Source organism: Gouania willdenowi, chromosome 3, assembly GCF_900634775.1.
Source record: "Gouania willdenowi chromosome 3, fGouWil2.1, whole genome shotgun sequence".
NCBI lineage: Eukaryota > Metazoa > Chordata > Actinopteri > Blenniiformes > Gobiesocidae > Gouania > Gouania willdenowi.
Genome location: NC_041046.1, coordinates 19,218,492 through 19,235,695, shown reverse-complemented (window position 1 = coordinate 19,235,695; position 17,204 = coordinate 19,218,492). Strand labels below are relative to the sequence as shown.

The window sequence follows — 17,204 nt, the reverse complement described above, 5'->3', positions numbered from 1 at the left end:
CCTAGCCCTAATAAGAACGAGTATTAAAAAAAAAAAAAATTACAAATCTCCAAATATCCAAATTGTACATTAAGACCTGCTATCTGAATGTAGCCAATGTCTTTATCTGGATAAACAAACGTAACGTTGCCATTAGCTTTAAGTGAATTGGGAAAATCAGAAATGCAGAAAGCCCAATCTGGCAACCCCATCCTGCTAGCTGTGACGTGGACTGTAGCAAATAATGGATCTATACATTGTCATTATCTACCTTGTTTATAATTCTTATTTTTATTTTTTTCTAGTTGATTATTATTTAATGTTTACACTATCAGAGAGAGCACAGTTCACCAAGACAAATTCCTCGTGTGTATTCATACATTACTTGGTCAATAAAGTTGATTCTGATTCTTGTTATACGGTTAGCTAACAGCATGTTGTCTTTCCACTCTCGTCACTGCGTTTGCAGAATCTCCTACAAACACACTATCGCAGATTTCACTCCATGATCGTGTATTTCAGGTTTTCTTTGAGGTGTCATGCAACGCATCCGCCCCTGAACTCTCACTGATCTAAACTACAAGCACTGACTATTCAGAGCTGCTGCCACACTCTCTTACAGAAGCAGGCAGGGTGAAAAGTTGAGTGTCTTCACATGCACTTGGCCAAATTTTCTAGCATAAGGGTTGCAGAATTGTGAACAAAAACGTTGGAGGTGTGGGTGGTGGTTTCTACCAAAAAGAGACAAAATTGACTTAACTTATAAAGCAACAGTGAAACAAATGCAGTGTGATGGTCATGTGTTGGTGTGTGGCTACATTTGGTTTGTTTTCGTTAGATGCTGATACTCAGGCATGCTCAGACAAGTGTTTTTCTAATTAAACTGGACTGTTTGACTGATGTCTCTATTCTATGAGCGTGACGGCACATGTTGAGGCAGAACAAATGACACTATTTTCTGATTTGCCTCTAGGCTGCAAAGTACTACAAAATAGGACCATAGATCTTAGTGGCATCTTTCCTATTAATCTATGTATGTAGAAAAGGGCATACACCACGCCTGTACCTAAGATAGGAAAAAAATAAATACAAGGATGAGGTTACTGTACATACTGTTTTTTAATTTAATTAATTAATTTATTTTTTTTGTTCGAACAATCACACCGTTTACAAACTGTGGTATAGAATTCAATTTGACAGATAAAATAATAAAATAACTAAATGCCTGTGGTCTTTCCTCTTTCTTAAAGGGGACATATCATGCTTTTAAATCCTTCCTTTTTACATATAAATCATACAGTTGTGGTCTATAAAAAGCGGAACTGCAATGCGTGGGTCTGAATTCCTCATTATTATCGCTCCACAGGCCCCTTTTCTACCCTTTCCTGATGTGCTTCTGAGAGCAACTCGTTTTGGTGCTGTCTCTTTAAATGCAAATGAGACACTCCATACCCCGCCCTCTCTTCAGGTTGCAGAGGTGACACTCGGTTCAAGGCCACCCTGTTCGGCCATTTTTGTAGTTTGATAGAAGAGATACGGTTGTCAAGCGGCGCATAAACTTTTTATTCATACGATAGTTACAAAATGTCAACAACAGAAGACTTGTCCATCCAGCTTCACATGTTCGAGCCAGAGTCTGACCCGGTGGAGCGAGATGAAAATGAAGATGATGAACCTGCAGAACCCTAACAAGTGAGCTAACACAAACACCGAGCTAACGCTAGCGCCAAGCTAACGTCACAAAATGCATTTTAATACAGTCTTTTCAAAGACAAAAACGGCAAAATGAAATGACTAATGAAAACTTTAGACTTAAATTAAACCACGTGGGCCATATCATCAAGGATCTAAAACGAGCACACAGCGCTAACATATGAAGTCTGAAGACGGTGCAACTGCTAATGCTAACAAAACAATGACAGGGACGTCTTATCACACTTTTTAGCGTTATTTACAGCTTACCGAAGTGCTCTGTTCGTCATCTCCAAAGATAGAAGGAATTGAACCCTCAATCAGACAAAGTCTTTCGGCAAATCCTTCTTTATACTGGCGGATGTTGCAGAAGCAGTCATCCTTGAAGTGCTTCGCGCACACAAAAATGACCTTACCCACAGATGTGGGTACATTTCCGTGAAAAATAAAACTCAACCAGGCACTTTGAAAAGGTTCTGATGCTGGGAGACGTTGTAATTAAGCGTGTGGGTTACTACATCCAACAACCAAACATTTTGACTTATCCTCTCGTAACTTTGGCATCCTTGAGCTTGGACTACAAAATAAAAGCGAGAAATAAAAATGGCGGATTGCTCGAAGTGTTGGGCCTGGAGTTGATGTCCTAATTTGGCAGTTCCGCTGCAAATACTGTGATGTAATAGTTTAAAAAACGTAATAGAGAATAGAAAAATCGAAACAGATTGAAAAAATATGACCAAAACAGAATATAAAGATATCTACGGAGCACCTGAAGAGACTAATTTGAACTTTTCTGTACTTTTAAACAATCTAAATATACAACAAAATGCATTTAAGGGCTAAAAAAGTGGATTTAGCATGATTTGTCCCCTTTAAAATAAAACTCAGAAATAAAAAAATAAAATAAAAAAATAAAAATATATATATATATATATAAGCCTGGAAAACAGAGATAATATATTTCTTCTTTTGAGGTTCAAATCACCTGTCTTTCCCATGTGGGTTTCAAAAAATAATACAATAAAATAAAAGGTACATGGTTTTATATATCAACAAACATAGTTACATTTACAATAGTTATACTCAACCTAATTACAATTTAAACTTGATGGACAGCCTGAGCATCTTTCTTTTTTACTTTTTTGCCAGCAAAACCTTTTATCTTCATCCTCAGAAGTTAAAAAATATGCAATTATACATTTATTCATTTTACTCTTTATTTGTCTGGTACAGTTTTGTATATTTAACTGCACTGAAGGGGATTGCACAACACGTCTGTGGATTTTCTTTGTATAATGGCAATAAAAGAAATCTAATCTAATGAAGAAAGCATGTAGTCAGATATGAATACATAAAGGATGATTGCTTTTTGAACACAATTGATGGATACAAAGGATAAGAAGTAACCCAGAGATAGACTGACGTCAGTCTGCAGAAGGTTACACAGAAGAGGAATGACTTTAATAAAGAGGGAGTAATCCAAACCGTCAAACAGTCTGTTTCTTATTTTACACATGCATAAAAACTGTTGCAGGTTTAAGTATTTTATAGTTATAGATGTGTTTAACCACTACTTGGATTTACGACTCTTTTTCTTTGTTGCTTTTCTTTGGTTGTTTGGGTTCACTGAGCATTACTGAGGGTCAGAAGTCACACAATGTTTTATTATACCAAGTTCTGATTATGCAGCCTGTTTTTACACTTGGGAATTTGATCTTAAACATGTTTAACTGTTGCTTTTTGTCACAGTCAAGAATATTAGATCCTAGGGTAACCAGTAAGTAAGCACATATATTTTTTCAGAATAATTCACAGGTGCAGGGACAATGAATATTTGATTATTCATGGTCAGTTGAGTTGTTTAAAGGCAGAGGCCTTTTGTAGAAGCTTCTCTCTGGGTTTGAATTGCAGTTTGTGCCTCACAGGAGAATGCTCTAGGCCTTGGTGCGGGCCCCACTGGCTGTTTTATTTTTCACAGTGGGAGTCGAAAAGTCAGCCAGCGGACGTGACACTGACTGAAATGCCAGGGAATGCTGCTCAACGCGAGGCATGAATGGGCAACTGTAGCAGCTGGAGTCCTGTGATGGCTCACACTGCATTTACAGGCCATAATCAAATGATATATCTGGGATCATTTCGGGAAACATCTTCTTTAAATTAGCTTTGTGTATGAGTTTTATACTAAAGTTTAATGCTGCTTTTAATATGCATGAGTTCTCAAAACTCATGTCAATTCTGAGTAGATTTCATTTGATCTAAATTTTCTGCCAAAAACCTTAAGTCGTGTAGCTCTTTCAAGTTTTCGCAAAGGTGGGTTTGATTTGATGGTGTGTGGGTCATTTTACACTGCTTAAAATAAGCAAGTAAAGGGAACATTTAAACAACACATCCTAGGTGTTGGTGAATAAAATATTATCAAGATCTCGGTTGAAATATATAGTCGAACGTGTGTAGAACAAAATAACAGAAATTATCAACTTAAAACAAAATCCTTCTCTCATGGAGGTCCAGATTCAGAATCATACTCAAAATAAAAGTAGAAAAAATGTCTTTTGTATAGTTGAATAGTGATTCACATGGTCTGTTTGTGCTGGAATAGAGCTTTTTCTCCATAGATTGATTAGTTTGGACACATGAGGAGAAATGACTTTGTAAACACTGCTCTTTAAAGCAGAATAAAAGTGAAATACTCTTTAAACTGACCTTGTCAACACTTAATTCCTGATGCTAATTTAATTCCAAATTAAAATTAAATCTGTTTTAGGTGGCTGGTTTATTTAATTCCAAATTAACTAATTTCTCTATCTTGTAAACACTTAATTCCGCAAGTTAATTCCGGTCGTTCTGCGAAAGCGCGACTTGTCGCGATGACGCGCTGGTGACAACATAGTCTAGGATGGCCGCCCGGATTCCAGCCAAGACTATTTATTTAGTAAAAGCCTAAAAGACAGGGATATAATGAAAAGAGTAGATCGACGGAAGCATAAATATGAGGACATTCACGAACACATGGACTTATTACATACACGAATCTCGGCAAACGGAACAGTTTTCATTGGGGCATGAAACCCCAGAGCTTCATTAATGATGCTCAGATCATTATAGGGATGTAACGATTAATCATAAGGCAGTTAAAAATCGATTCATAGGTATCACAATTCACATCGATACTGTGAAAATTTAATCTCAGTACTTTTTTTAACCAGCAGCTATCCAGAAGTGTTGGCGGCGGGCGGAATCTGCTACTACTTTCTTTCTGGCCGCCTTCTACTCTTAAATATGTTCATAAATGATTCCTTACCCCTTTAGCGCCGAAAAAATATCTGTAATATTACCTGAATATCTGTAAAAGTCACGTTTTTCTATTAGCTTTGTCTGCTAGCATAGCATCTCTTCTTCACTGCAAGAATAGCTGCATGCCAACTGACCACTGGGTTACCAGCGCCCTCTGCTGGTCCAAACAAATATCTGCCCTACATACAGTGAAATGACTTTTTTTTTTTTTTGTCCAATTGTTAAGGCACAAAATACATTTTCAGTTGCACTTTTAAAAAGAAAAATAACTATTATGCAGTTTTGCATTGTTTACTATAGAACCAGAATTTAAATTAATAGGCTTCTTCTTCATTTGTATTATTCCTTTATTTATTTCATTCAAGATTTATTTTTAGTTAAATTGCATTGTTTTGAACAGTTTATCAAGGGATTCTTTTGACAATGAAAAATAAAAGGAAAACAGTATAGTTATTTATATTTATATTTTTTTTCCCGTCATCATTTTTCTACAGTCCGATTTTGTAAAATAAATCGTCAGAATCGTATCGTGAACCCAGTATCGTGAATCGAATTGTATCGGGAATTGAGTGAATCGTTACATCCCTAGATCATTATAAAGTACATTTTTCACTCATTGTCCTGTATAGTGGAGGTAGAGCAGCTGTTGCACTAACCGCTGGCTTTGATTGACCAAAGTACAGACTTCTATCTCCTTCTCCAAAGTGAAACCGCGTGTTACTGTCGAGCTGCTGCTTCAAAACAACAATCAAAATGAAAGTGAAAACAGTTCTTATTATGTTGTCTTCTGTGTTGTAGCCAAAAATAAATGGTTTTTGTGTTTCTTCCCGCTAGACGTGATACGTCATGTTCGCCCCCTGTCCAACCCCCAGACCTTAAGCAGAATTGAATGATGCCGAATAAATCGGTTTTCCATGTAAACCTTAATTCGGAATTGGTATTTCCATATAAACGCATAGTAGAACACTTTAATTTCAAGTAATTTATTCGGCATTAGTTATTCCGAATTAAAGAACATCATTTTACCGTGGCCAAGGTGAGCTAACCTGATGCACCGTCTGTAGTGCAGAAAATCATCTATCAGAGCCCATCAGCACATCTTGTAATTATTAGATGGAGTAAGACATTGTTTTCAATGGTCAGTCTGGACTCGCAGATATTTTTTATTTATTTAACACTGGTAGAGTAACCATAGAAACGCACACAAACAAACGGCTGTTGGTGTTCCATGGTTGTTTTACCCTGGGTTTTTCCTTCCTGTGTTTCTGACCAATGAGTGAACAGCTAATCTGCGAATGGGGTTTTGAACTGTTAATGACCCAAATGACATATGCAACAATTGTATCCAATTAGCCTTTGATTCAGAACAAAGCAAACAAGCCAAAGGTGTGAATACAGCCTTAATTTAATAAATGGGAACACCTGGTAAAAGGCACAGTGTTTTTTTTTTTTTTTTTTTTTTTTAATAGGAATCATTCAGCGCCAGTCCTGTGGAGTTTATACTAAAGCACAGGTCATGTCACAAACTGGCCCACCTGCACAGCTACATGAAACTGGCTCCAAGTCCTCTGAGTTCCGCTGAAATTGTTTTTCCTTTTTTTTTTTTAAATGGATTCCTGCCATAAAAGCAGACGTGTGTGGACATGTGCAGCAGGCTGATAAGAACATGGAGCCAGAGTCTCTGTCACCTCAGATCACCCAAGAGATTTCAATGCTTGAGTGCAAAGACAACGACGCGGAAGTAATGCACCACCCTGCTGATTTAGAATTTATGACCTGTTTTTTTTAATATATTTTTACACTTGCACTCACTATTTTGTGTCATTCATTTTATGATATTTTGGAATGGATTGACCTTAATTACTAGATTTATTTGTGGCGGAGGTTTGGTCTTGGCTCTGGCGTGTCATTATATGAAAATGTTCCGCTAATTAAAATAATATTCTTTTTGGTAGAATTATGCTCAACATAACTTGTAATTTTAATTTTAATAATAGAGTCAGATTACTAGAACTAAACTTTGCTTGTTGCCATAGGTTTAGTTCTCTAATCGGCTCAGTGTTCTTACCAGAAAGTAGCTAAGTGTTGTCTTTTTGAATAAGTTTTATTTACTGCATTTGGAGGGTTTTTTATTTTTTCTGGTTATAATTGAGTGAAAAATGAGCCTACTCAACATAGCGGCAATTCATTGTTATCCATTCAACAAAGAGCAGCCTTGGTATTGTGTAAACTTATGTCAACCGTCATATTCATGTCCACTTGTTTTATTTCTCCAACCATTTCTACATGGTTTCCTTTACTCCCTCACAGTTTTTATGTGTTTAGGTGAAGCTGAGTCCCTGTGAGTAGAGTTGCTTTACCAAGAGAAACCATCAGTTTTTATACAGATTTCTGATATGAGCTTCAACAAACAAAGAAAAATCACCTTTTTTTTGTTTTACAAATCATAATTTACCTAAATCAAACTGCAGCTAAGTTCAAAAAGGTCGTTTCTCACAGTGCTAAAGCCTAATCACAGCTGCTGTGTCACTTTTGTACCTCTTGGCAGATAATTCTCAGCTTGAACTCAGAGCAGTGAGGACATGGCCATGTAGCAGAGAGACTCAGCAGGAAATGTTCTCTATCTGCCTTTTAAGCTACCTCCCACCCTAAAAACCCTGCAGCACCAAGTTTAAAGTTGATATGAAACTTTGTGCAGCTGTAAATGTTACAATATTCTACTTTCACAGCGGTGCAATTTATCATTGCTGATACATTTTTTTATTCAAATCAATATGGAAACACAACTTTTTTTTTATCCTCGTTGTCCAAACCGTGTGTATGTGTATGTGTCTGTGTGTGCGTGAGGTTGTTATGCCCTGGAGGTTACAGCCTTGGCTCTGCTGCGCTCCACTGAGCCTGCCAAGAGATCTCAGTGGAGCGGACTTTTAAAAAAACACTGCTTATCCTAAGAGATTTAACTCTAGTTACACGGCGATACAATCGGTTTGCTTATTCATTCTATTAGCATGCGTCATACTGTGCTGATCGGATTGTGAAAACAAAGCGTGGAACAAGTGTGGACTTTTCTTTTTCTGCCATTTATAACTGAAGCATTAACTGATGCATTAACCCAATTAATGCCACAGCTCATTTGTTACTGCCAAGTAGGGATGTCTTAAACTATCTTTTTAGTAGCCGATTAATCACACATTTTGCAGTCTTTATGCTTTTAAATCTTATTTCGTAACTAACACATTTATGTGACACAAAAGTCATTTTAGGCTCTTTTTTATTGTTCAAAACAATTATGCATACAGCAAGCTAACAAAATAATTCACAATATCTTATGTGTGCATTTCAAACAATTGATTTCAAGTACTTAAAGGGGCAGGATTTGTGAAAAAATAAACATTCATTTTAAGTCTTTTAATGCTAATGGTTGATGAAGCGCTCAAAACCATGAGCCCACACACATTTCTCCCTATTGCCTTAAACAGATTGTGGTATACATTTTGTACTGCTGTTCCGGGTAAAAATTTCCCGTGCAGTTCTACAGACGTGATGTCAAATTACGCTGGTGCGCGTTCTCGACGGCTTAGAATTAAACCAGAAATAAAGAAGAATAAGAAGAAGACGGCTTGGAGACTGAAAGAAAACAAGCACAGTGGACTAAACTGATTGGTTCCATAGATGCATGCAGATGCATGTGCACAGGTCTTGCTGTAAACAGTCACATGAACGGCGAGTAAATAAATAAACGTGACACAGTTGGAGTGCGAATTGGGCCGAATTTTCTCATTCGAGTCCGAACCAACAATGAAAACCTCTTTTTTTTAATTTATTTATTTATTTATTTTTGGTTCTCAAAGAAAATATAACGTTTGAGTGGTAAGCACCGGTTTTATTAACAAACAACTGTTAATATCAACATCAGATCAGCACACGGGTAGCATAAGCAGGGACGCAGATGCATTCTTCGGGGCTACAGCAGCGGTGTCAGCTGCAGCAGAAATGGAAGAATGCTGTGAGCAAACACTATGTGACAGAACCCAAACACCAATTCTAAATATCTGTCTGAACCCAATCCGTCCAGTGCCGTCGGGCTTTGGTCAGGTATCCTTCCTCTAGTTACAGTATTAGCTGTAAACAGTTGATGCAGCGGCTTGGCTGATGTCTACAGTTACAATAACCACAGTGGTGTCACTATAGAGTCTGATTTCTAGATCCTGCTCCTTTAAACATTGTTTTGAAAGTTGTAACTTAAGTTACTTGTTTTGCTCCAAGCTTGTTACTGCCGATCCAGATAATGGATGCAGATATTTTTTAATCCAAATTAGAAATGGGATTAAGAAATTACAAAGTATATTTATTATGTTTTAGTTTTTTGGCATCATTTGGTCAAAAATAAATCCTAACCTTTGAGCATATTGTAATTCAAAGTGTTTTGAGAGAACACTGGACCTCTGCATCTTCTCTTGGCTCTATATTTAAGCTTTAGAAATCCAGGAGAGTGACAAGCCAAACCGTTCCCCAAGGAATGGTTAGTGAATTTCTCCATTGTGAGATAATAAAGTATACAAAATCCAAAAAAAAAAAGACTTTTCAGCCAATTGGAGATCTTTTTTACAAACAGAGTGGTCCACGAGGTAATTTGGGGCGTTACTATTGGCTGCCCGACGAAGGTTGATGTGCGTTCACATCCTCTATAGTAAGCTACAATGCCAGACATTTCAGCAGGAGAAGTCTCCATCGCAGCATTGGACACAACAGTTACATGCCAAAGCAAGTGGAAAAACAAAGACGAACATGGTGAAGCGACAGTCTAAAGGCACAAACATACTCTCGTGGCACGGACTCCAAGGTGGTCCGTGACTGCGCAGGGTCTGCCCCACGTACAGGTTTTGCGTGTAAACCTAAGGGAAGCATATCCAAGGTGGAGAGAACATGCACAATTTATTTGCAATCTGGATGTGGAGTGGTGTGGGTCTGCTCTGACCTGCAGCTAGGATCACTGCGGCCGCCTGTGAGCTTTGTGGCGGAGGAGGGACTCACGGCAATAGCCGCTGCTCAGGACAATAACTACAGAGTGATCCCTTCAGTCATCTCAGTTTGTAGAATATCAGAAAACTCTTCAAAAACACAAGATAAAGTCCCTACATTTGTCACTATCGCGATCGGGAAAAAAGTGGCTAAGAACTCCACAGTTGTAGGCATTCATGATGATGCCGGTGAATTTGAAGATGGGAGGGGAGGGGGAGCATGGTTGGAGTCCATAGAATTTCACGATTCTACATACTGCAGCTTTAACTCTAAGATCTGTTATCTATTGCATTACTTTGCTCACAAGTCAATCAAGGACTCATCGTCATGTCTAGGGTTGGGCACCGAGAACCGGTTCCAAGTAGAAACCGGTTTCTAACGTCCGGTTCCAGAACCGTTACGAAGATGTTTGCATTTTGATTCTTTTTTTTTTTTTATTCCTAAATGCCCACACTGGTTTGTTTTCGCGGCTTGCTCTGTTTGTTTACGCAGGGTTTTTTTAAGATGTGTTCAGAAAGCTACGTGTGTGTCTCTGGCGTGTGTGTGTCTCTGGCTACGGTTTCAGTTTGGTCCGGCGGAGCGGAAGGGATATAGGAACTAATCACCGGTAAAAAGCCCAGTAAAACTCCGGCAAACAATCACCAGGTATAAATATTATCTCCCTGGTAAAGATAGTAGCTTCAACAACAGGTAAAATGATAAACTGGTGATATTACAGCCTGTAAATGCAGTACAGGGACGCATTTATTCCGCCTCCGGGTCTTAGTACCAGCCGACCGGTGAAGCCTGTTCGGTTTCCCGTGTTTACCGAGGCCCGTGTGTGTTTCATAAGTCTGTGTGAAAGTCCGCATGTTTATGCCTCTGTCCATCCACTCTTTTCATTATATCCATGTCTTTTAAGGCTCTTATTAAATAGTGTAGGCTGTAGTCCGGGCCGCTACCATCTTGGATTATGTCGCCGTCAGCGCCACAAGTCGCGAAAGCACAGAATGACCCAAATAACAGTGAAGAGGTCTCATATTAGTCTATTTTCTTTTTAAAGTGGTGTTTTTTTGTGGCTTTAGACTCCAATTACATTTATGTATATAATATGTTCCCCACAATATAAACAGGTTCACAATGTAACTATTTGTATTGTTTGTTTCCACTGTATGCAGAATAATAATAATCTTTCTCAACAAGAACTGTTGATTGATTTGTCACATGACTGTTCCAGGGTTTGAGTTTATTTTATTTAGTTTCACAGTTGTTTTTTTAGACTGATGACAACTTGTTCGTAGTTTTATTTCAGCAAGTTTCCAAAAACTCCCAAAAACTGAAACTGACCACAAGCCCCAAAAATCAATTTCTAGAATCACGTTCTGGTACATTCTAATAAAAAAATTACCAAGTTTACATCAGTTAGTGGGATTATTGACACAAAGGTCATTTTATTTTATTTCAAACTGTGCTGGGGGACACATTTGTTCAATGTTGTGGTTTTTTTATTTTTATAAAGTGGATCATCAAAACCCAACATTGTGCTTGTTACATATACCCTTACAAACAGATGTGTGGTTGATGTTTTTCCTTGTCTTCCTTTGCAGTTCATCAAAATCCCTGCTTCCACGTCAGAGTCCCCGTCTGCTCTTCGTGTCTTCTCCTTTTACTTGTCCAGCGACAGCAAAGACCAGCCACAAGCCAGCTTCGACTGCATTCATCAGTATGTTTCAAGGTATGGAGTTGAGTCAAGAGGTTAAAGAATTCCAGCATGTCCACAAAACATTTACACTCATGTCAATGACATCACATTAGCCCAGTTGCTTTAAAAGGCAATAACGATGATATTCAGTGAAATTGTGTCCAAATCAGACACTGATCTACTCCCTGCTTTAGTTTATTCTGTGATAATTGTCTTTTTTTTCCAGGATGCGACACCTCTGCTCTGTTTGCGCCTTGCATTTTAGTAGAGCAAGCTCGCTGCCTCCTGTACTCAGCATGATGGCTGAATTTCTGAGCCAAGCCTCTTATTAGTGAAACCTGTGAAGCCTTGTTTATGGAGTCGATATGCTTGGAAACTGAAGGTTACACACTGGGGCTGCCTCTCGATTGCCAGATGGCTAATTGTGGTCTGAACTTTAACTGGATCTGTCCCAGTTAGCTGCAGGAGCCAAGGGGGGAAAAAGGAGCTCCACAGCATGTTGACAAAATGTGTTTCTGTTTAGCCCTGCTTACTGAACAGTCTCGTGTTAGTTGGCCATGAAAATCATAGTTGGATCAGGGAAATGAGATGCTAATTTTAGCCGCATTTAAGTAAATCCCTGATTAATTTATAACTGTAACAGATTCCAGGTTAGAGAGTAATCATTTAAAGCCAAAATAACTTGTTGGTTTTTCCACAGGTTTTTATCCTGCCTGGTTTTGTCCCATATAGATGTCAGCAGAGCTAAATCTAGCCTGTGACCTAATCTGTAGTACTGTTTTAGACAGCTCAAGCTACCAAGCTACTTCAGGCTCCTTTGAGTCTATAGTGGTGCCTTGCATCAAGACTGCATACAGGACCGTGCTGTTGTATTGTAGCCCTACACATCACCCGATCTGTGTTTGTGTTGCAGCAACCATCGTGAGCAGTTGGACGTTCAAGGGAGCATTCAGGATAAGATCACGGTGTGTGCAACAGAGGACTCCTACCAGATGACTCGAGAGAGGTTGTCCCAAGTGGAGAAGGACAGTTGGAGCCGCTCTGCCATTGAGATCAAACCTGGAGCCACCCGTCCAAGTAAGAAGTGGTAAACTTGGACTAGACGATGATACAACAGCAGATCTGTGTGTAGAATTAAAGCTTGAGCAGAGATTAGCAAAGTAATGTGGAGATGGTTATTTGAACAAAAAGCACTGAAATGTAACATTGCATTAAAATTACAGGAATCTTTGCCTTAAATAGGTTAAAATACAGGGCGTTTATGGATTGTTGTAGTTTGGGTTAAAACTACTGGACTATTAGATTAGCTGGGTCTTGCATTGCCAGCAATGATCAGCTGGCATATGTCAGAAAATTAGGATGATCATGTTACTATATCTGACAGCTGCGATGACCTGTCTGCTTAAAAACAATATTGCACAAATATTAATAAAACACAAGACTGCTTTTGATTTCTTCATTCTTTCTTCCGATTTCAAGCTCATGAACTGGATTCATTGCTAGCATCGTTGTTTTGATTTTGGCTAAATTTACCTCTGAACTGCTTTAATAACACATTGACGGCACAGTTGAAGATGTTTCATGTCTGTTTATAGATGTTTATCTTAGCTATTGTAGCTGTGGACAATGGCAAAGTACAGTCTGAACATGTCAAATCTGAAGTTTGACTCATGTTAAGGCAATCCATGCCAGTCAGTTTGAATTGCAAAGTCTGAAAGAAAGCCTTTACAGGATAACCAGATTGTTTTTCTTTGGTTTCAGATAAAACCAGATGTGTAGACTGTATGTTAAGTAGATAAGACATTATAAAGCTAATGATTGTGCAATCGTTGGTTTTTATCCTTTTACCTCATTTTTTTTCTAATTTTTGGTTTTTAAATGTGAATGAAGCAAGTGTTTGTTCTTATCCCATGTCAGAATTCAAAAATCTGTCCTAATCGGTCTTTTACACAGAACAGAAATGTATATATTTATCACAGATCATCACTGACATAGGGAGCTTCTTTCTTCTTATGTTCTCCAACCTTGACTGAAGTTATGTAATTGTTTTTCTTGACCCGATTATAGATGTCAGTGTTTCATGGAGCTGAAACTCTGGTCGGTTTAAACCGGATTTCGACCCTGGGAATTATGCAACTTAAGCTCTTAATGTGAAGATGACATGGCAACCTACGGTATATGGCCAAAGGGAAACATTTAATAAGTACTCTCTAAATTCCCCGTCCAGCCTCAGGAGATTTTCCCAAACACTCCTTGTTTTATAACACGCCAAAAGCTACAGAGCACATATCACTTGACGGCTGTGACATGTTTCAGTGTTTCTACCTTTGTTAATGACCGGTAGTAGACCCATGATGCTGCAAAGGGTCATTATCTCTTGGTGATTGATGCTTTACAGTTGGGTGCAGAAAGCATTTTTTTCCTGTACTTCTCCCCCACTTTGACCTTCAAACTACAGATTAAGCTGTAATGGCATTAGCATAGAGAGATAGCTTTCGCTGGTCTAACAGGATCCATCTGTCTGCTGCAGGGGTGGAACCAATGATCGACTGAATGTTTCTTTTGGAGAGGGAAAAAAAGCTTTCGTCCTCTGTAAGCATTTCAACTAAAGGTGCTTGTTATCAGGGGAAGTGTGTACTTAAAACAGTTAAAGTTCTCTTTATTGGTTGTTGCTTCCCCACTTTTCTTTCTATGTAACCTTCCTGAAAATCTTGCAAATGTTATTCTTAGTTAACTACTTTTAAAACATTAATCCGTTTCTGTAAATCCATCCAACCTCTGTCCTTGTCAGGAACACAGCAAAGACATGCGTCTGGTCCATGAAGTCGATGAACAGACAACCACGTACGCAATTTCAATTATGAGTCTGTCAGCGCACAACTACTTTGAAATTACCCTCATTAAGAAAAATAGTAATTCCTCAACCTTCTAGCTGTGAGGCAGCTTTTCTAATTGGTGGCCAAGTTTGAACCGATAAAGATCTTTAATTGAAGATATGTTTTTTTTTTTCTGGCCCGTTAAAAAGTTCAGTAAATGTTTATTTACTGCAATCCCGTTTTAAAACAAAAAAGTTGTTTCGTCTGTTGACATGGGTCTCGTTCTGTCTTCATGTGTTAAGGTAAATGCATCAAGTTCCAGAAAAGACCTGCTCCTCTTTCTGCCATCGACTTAAAGAAGCCGTCGGCAAACAGCCGGAGGAATGGCAGCCTTTGTGCCACTACCCAGAAGCCTTTGAGGGAACGTGTCATTCACCTGCTGGCTCTCAAAGCCTACAGAAAACCAGAGCTTCTGCTGTGGTTGGAAAGAGAGAAGGCCGGGTCCAAGGACAAGGCTGAGCTGGGTGCTGTGCTGGAGGAGGTATGTATACGCACACACACACACACGCGCACACACACACACGCACACACACACACACACATATACACACAGAACTAACATGCATGTATCGATACACACCCTGTGCATTTTTTTACCTTTGAATTGTTGCTTAAATAACGAAAAAGCGGTGAGGTCATTGATGGTTTCCAAAACTACCATCAGTAGGTTATGATTCCCTTCAATTAAAGAACCATTATTTTTTTTTTATTTAGGCCTGAAGGAAGCCAGCATATGAGTAACTTAACCTTCCTGTTATCCTCAAATATTACTAACACGTTTTAACCTTGGGGTCAATCTGACCCCATTGAAAATAGTTGTCCAAGTGTCAGGCACTTTGTTTATTTATTGAATACATAAATAACTATTTATTAATGAAACCTTGACCTGTTCAGGCCACCCTTTTAAATGAGAATTGTCATCATGATAATGTTATGCTTAAAGCTGGGGTATGTAGAATCGTGAGGCGCTCCACGCTCCCTCCTCCCCTCCTGAACGAAACTCTTGCGTGCACACTGTGGAACTCTTTGCGACTGTTTTATCCACAGAACCTAGTAACACATGTAGGAACTTTATCTTGTGCTATTTGAGTTTTCTGATCTTTTAGAGACATGAAAGCACATATCACTCGCTGCGGTGAGGACAGTAAGAGGGTCAGAGTTACAGCTGCTCCTCAAACACAAGCAGCTGCGCTGCGGCCTATCTCAGCTGATTGCAGCAGACACACTCCGTCCACACTGCAGATGAATTGGGTCTGTTCTTTCCGCCTTAGATAATTTTTAATAAGCTATTTATTCCGTCTGTTCTCACTCTCTCTCTCTGACTCAGGGCAGACTGCGCTGACTAAAAGTGGAACGCTCGCAGTTCGCTGCACACACAGACTCCGCGGACAGTGTTCCTCCTGAACATGTTTGTGCCTTTATTCTGTTGCTTCTCCACCTTGGTCTTTCTTTATCCTCTTGCTTTGCCATGTAACCGCTGTGCCAAAAGCCACATTAGAGACTTCAGCTGGAATACAATGCCGTGGGACTGTCCCTATTTTCAGATTCAGAACGCGCATTGACTTTTGACGAGCAGCCCGAGCAGCCAATAGTAGTGCTTAAAATGGCTCATGGGATCACCTTGTTTGTAGATTGGCTAAAGTCCAGCATCATGCTCCTGTTTTTCTAAAGCTCATTTACAGCCAGGAGAAGGAGAGATTCACTGTCCACTCAGAACACTTTGGATTACAATATGCAATACAATATAATAAGATGATTATTAATTTTTGACAAAAAAAAAACTTACATACCCCAGCTTTAATCAATTGTACCCATCAAATGAGGAAAAGTCATGAAATATGAAGCAAAAAAGAAGTCAACTATTGTTTTTTTGAAAGATAAACATTGAAAGGGGTCAAATTGATCCCAAGGATGATTGGAGGGTTAATACATTTCACTTGTTTATTTGCTTCTACACCTCAGTGTCCTTTACAGGGCTCCTCAGCCTGTTTAGATAGATAACCAGTTTGTTCCCCACTGCTATAATTGTATCTGAAGGAATGGTGTTTGATTTTAAATGGACCGCTTTATCAGGTGCTCGGATGATTTGCTGTGTGAAAGATGGTCTTTAAAGGAACAGAAACCTATAAAAGTCAGTAATATTGATGTACTTCAAAAGCATCTCTCACCTCAGGGTTAATCGACTCATTATACTGGTTTTCATTGTGGATGATATGATTACAGTGTTTAATACAGTAGTTTAGATAAGAGTTCTCTGAACAGCCTAAATTAACGGTTTTGTGTGTTTGATCAAGTCACAGCAAGCAGTACTTTTCATTGGCTGACTGTTGTTTCATGATTCAGGTGGCAAAGCTAAATGTGAAAGACAACAGCTATCTGCTGAGGGACGACTTCTATAAACAAGTACACTGTGACTGGCCTGGCTACAATGAGGAGGAAAGGCAGCTTGTCAGCAGGTTTTTGGCTCGGTACGTGCACTGTAAATATTACAAACATTCTTTTCTCATCATACACGTGTTGTATTTTTTTTTTTAATATCATAGAACACTTTTAGTCTCACTTAGGCATTAATTTAACACCTTTATGGGATCTTAATGTTGTGCTGTCTGCAGCTTTCAGGTGCTAATCAGGCCCAGACCTTGTCAGAACATGCTGCTCAA

General features: G+C 38.8%; 1 protein-coding gene across 1 annotated transcript in view; it reads left to right on the top strand.

The window, feature by feature from the left end:
• The window catches only part of LOC114461148 (RNA polymerase II elongation factor ELL2-like), a 39,671-nt gene that overhangs the window by 10,771 nt on the left and 11,696 nt on the right, over positions 1–17,204 (top strand). The window contains exons 3-6 of the mRNA XM_028443004.1: positions 11,574–11,701; positions 12,582–12,745; positions 14,787–15,025; positions 16,888–17,012. Coding sequence (XP_028298805.1) covers positions 11,574–11,701; positions 12,582–12,745; positions 14,787–15,025; positions 16,888–17,012 — 656 coding nt within the window. The remainder of the gene's footprint in view (positions 1–11,573; positions 11,702–12,581; positions 12,746–14,786; positions 15,026–16,887; positions 17,013–17,204) is intronic.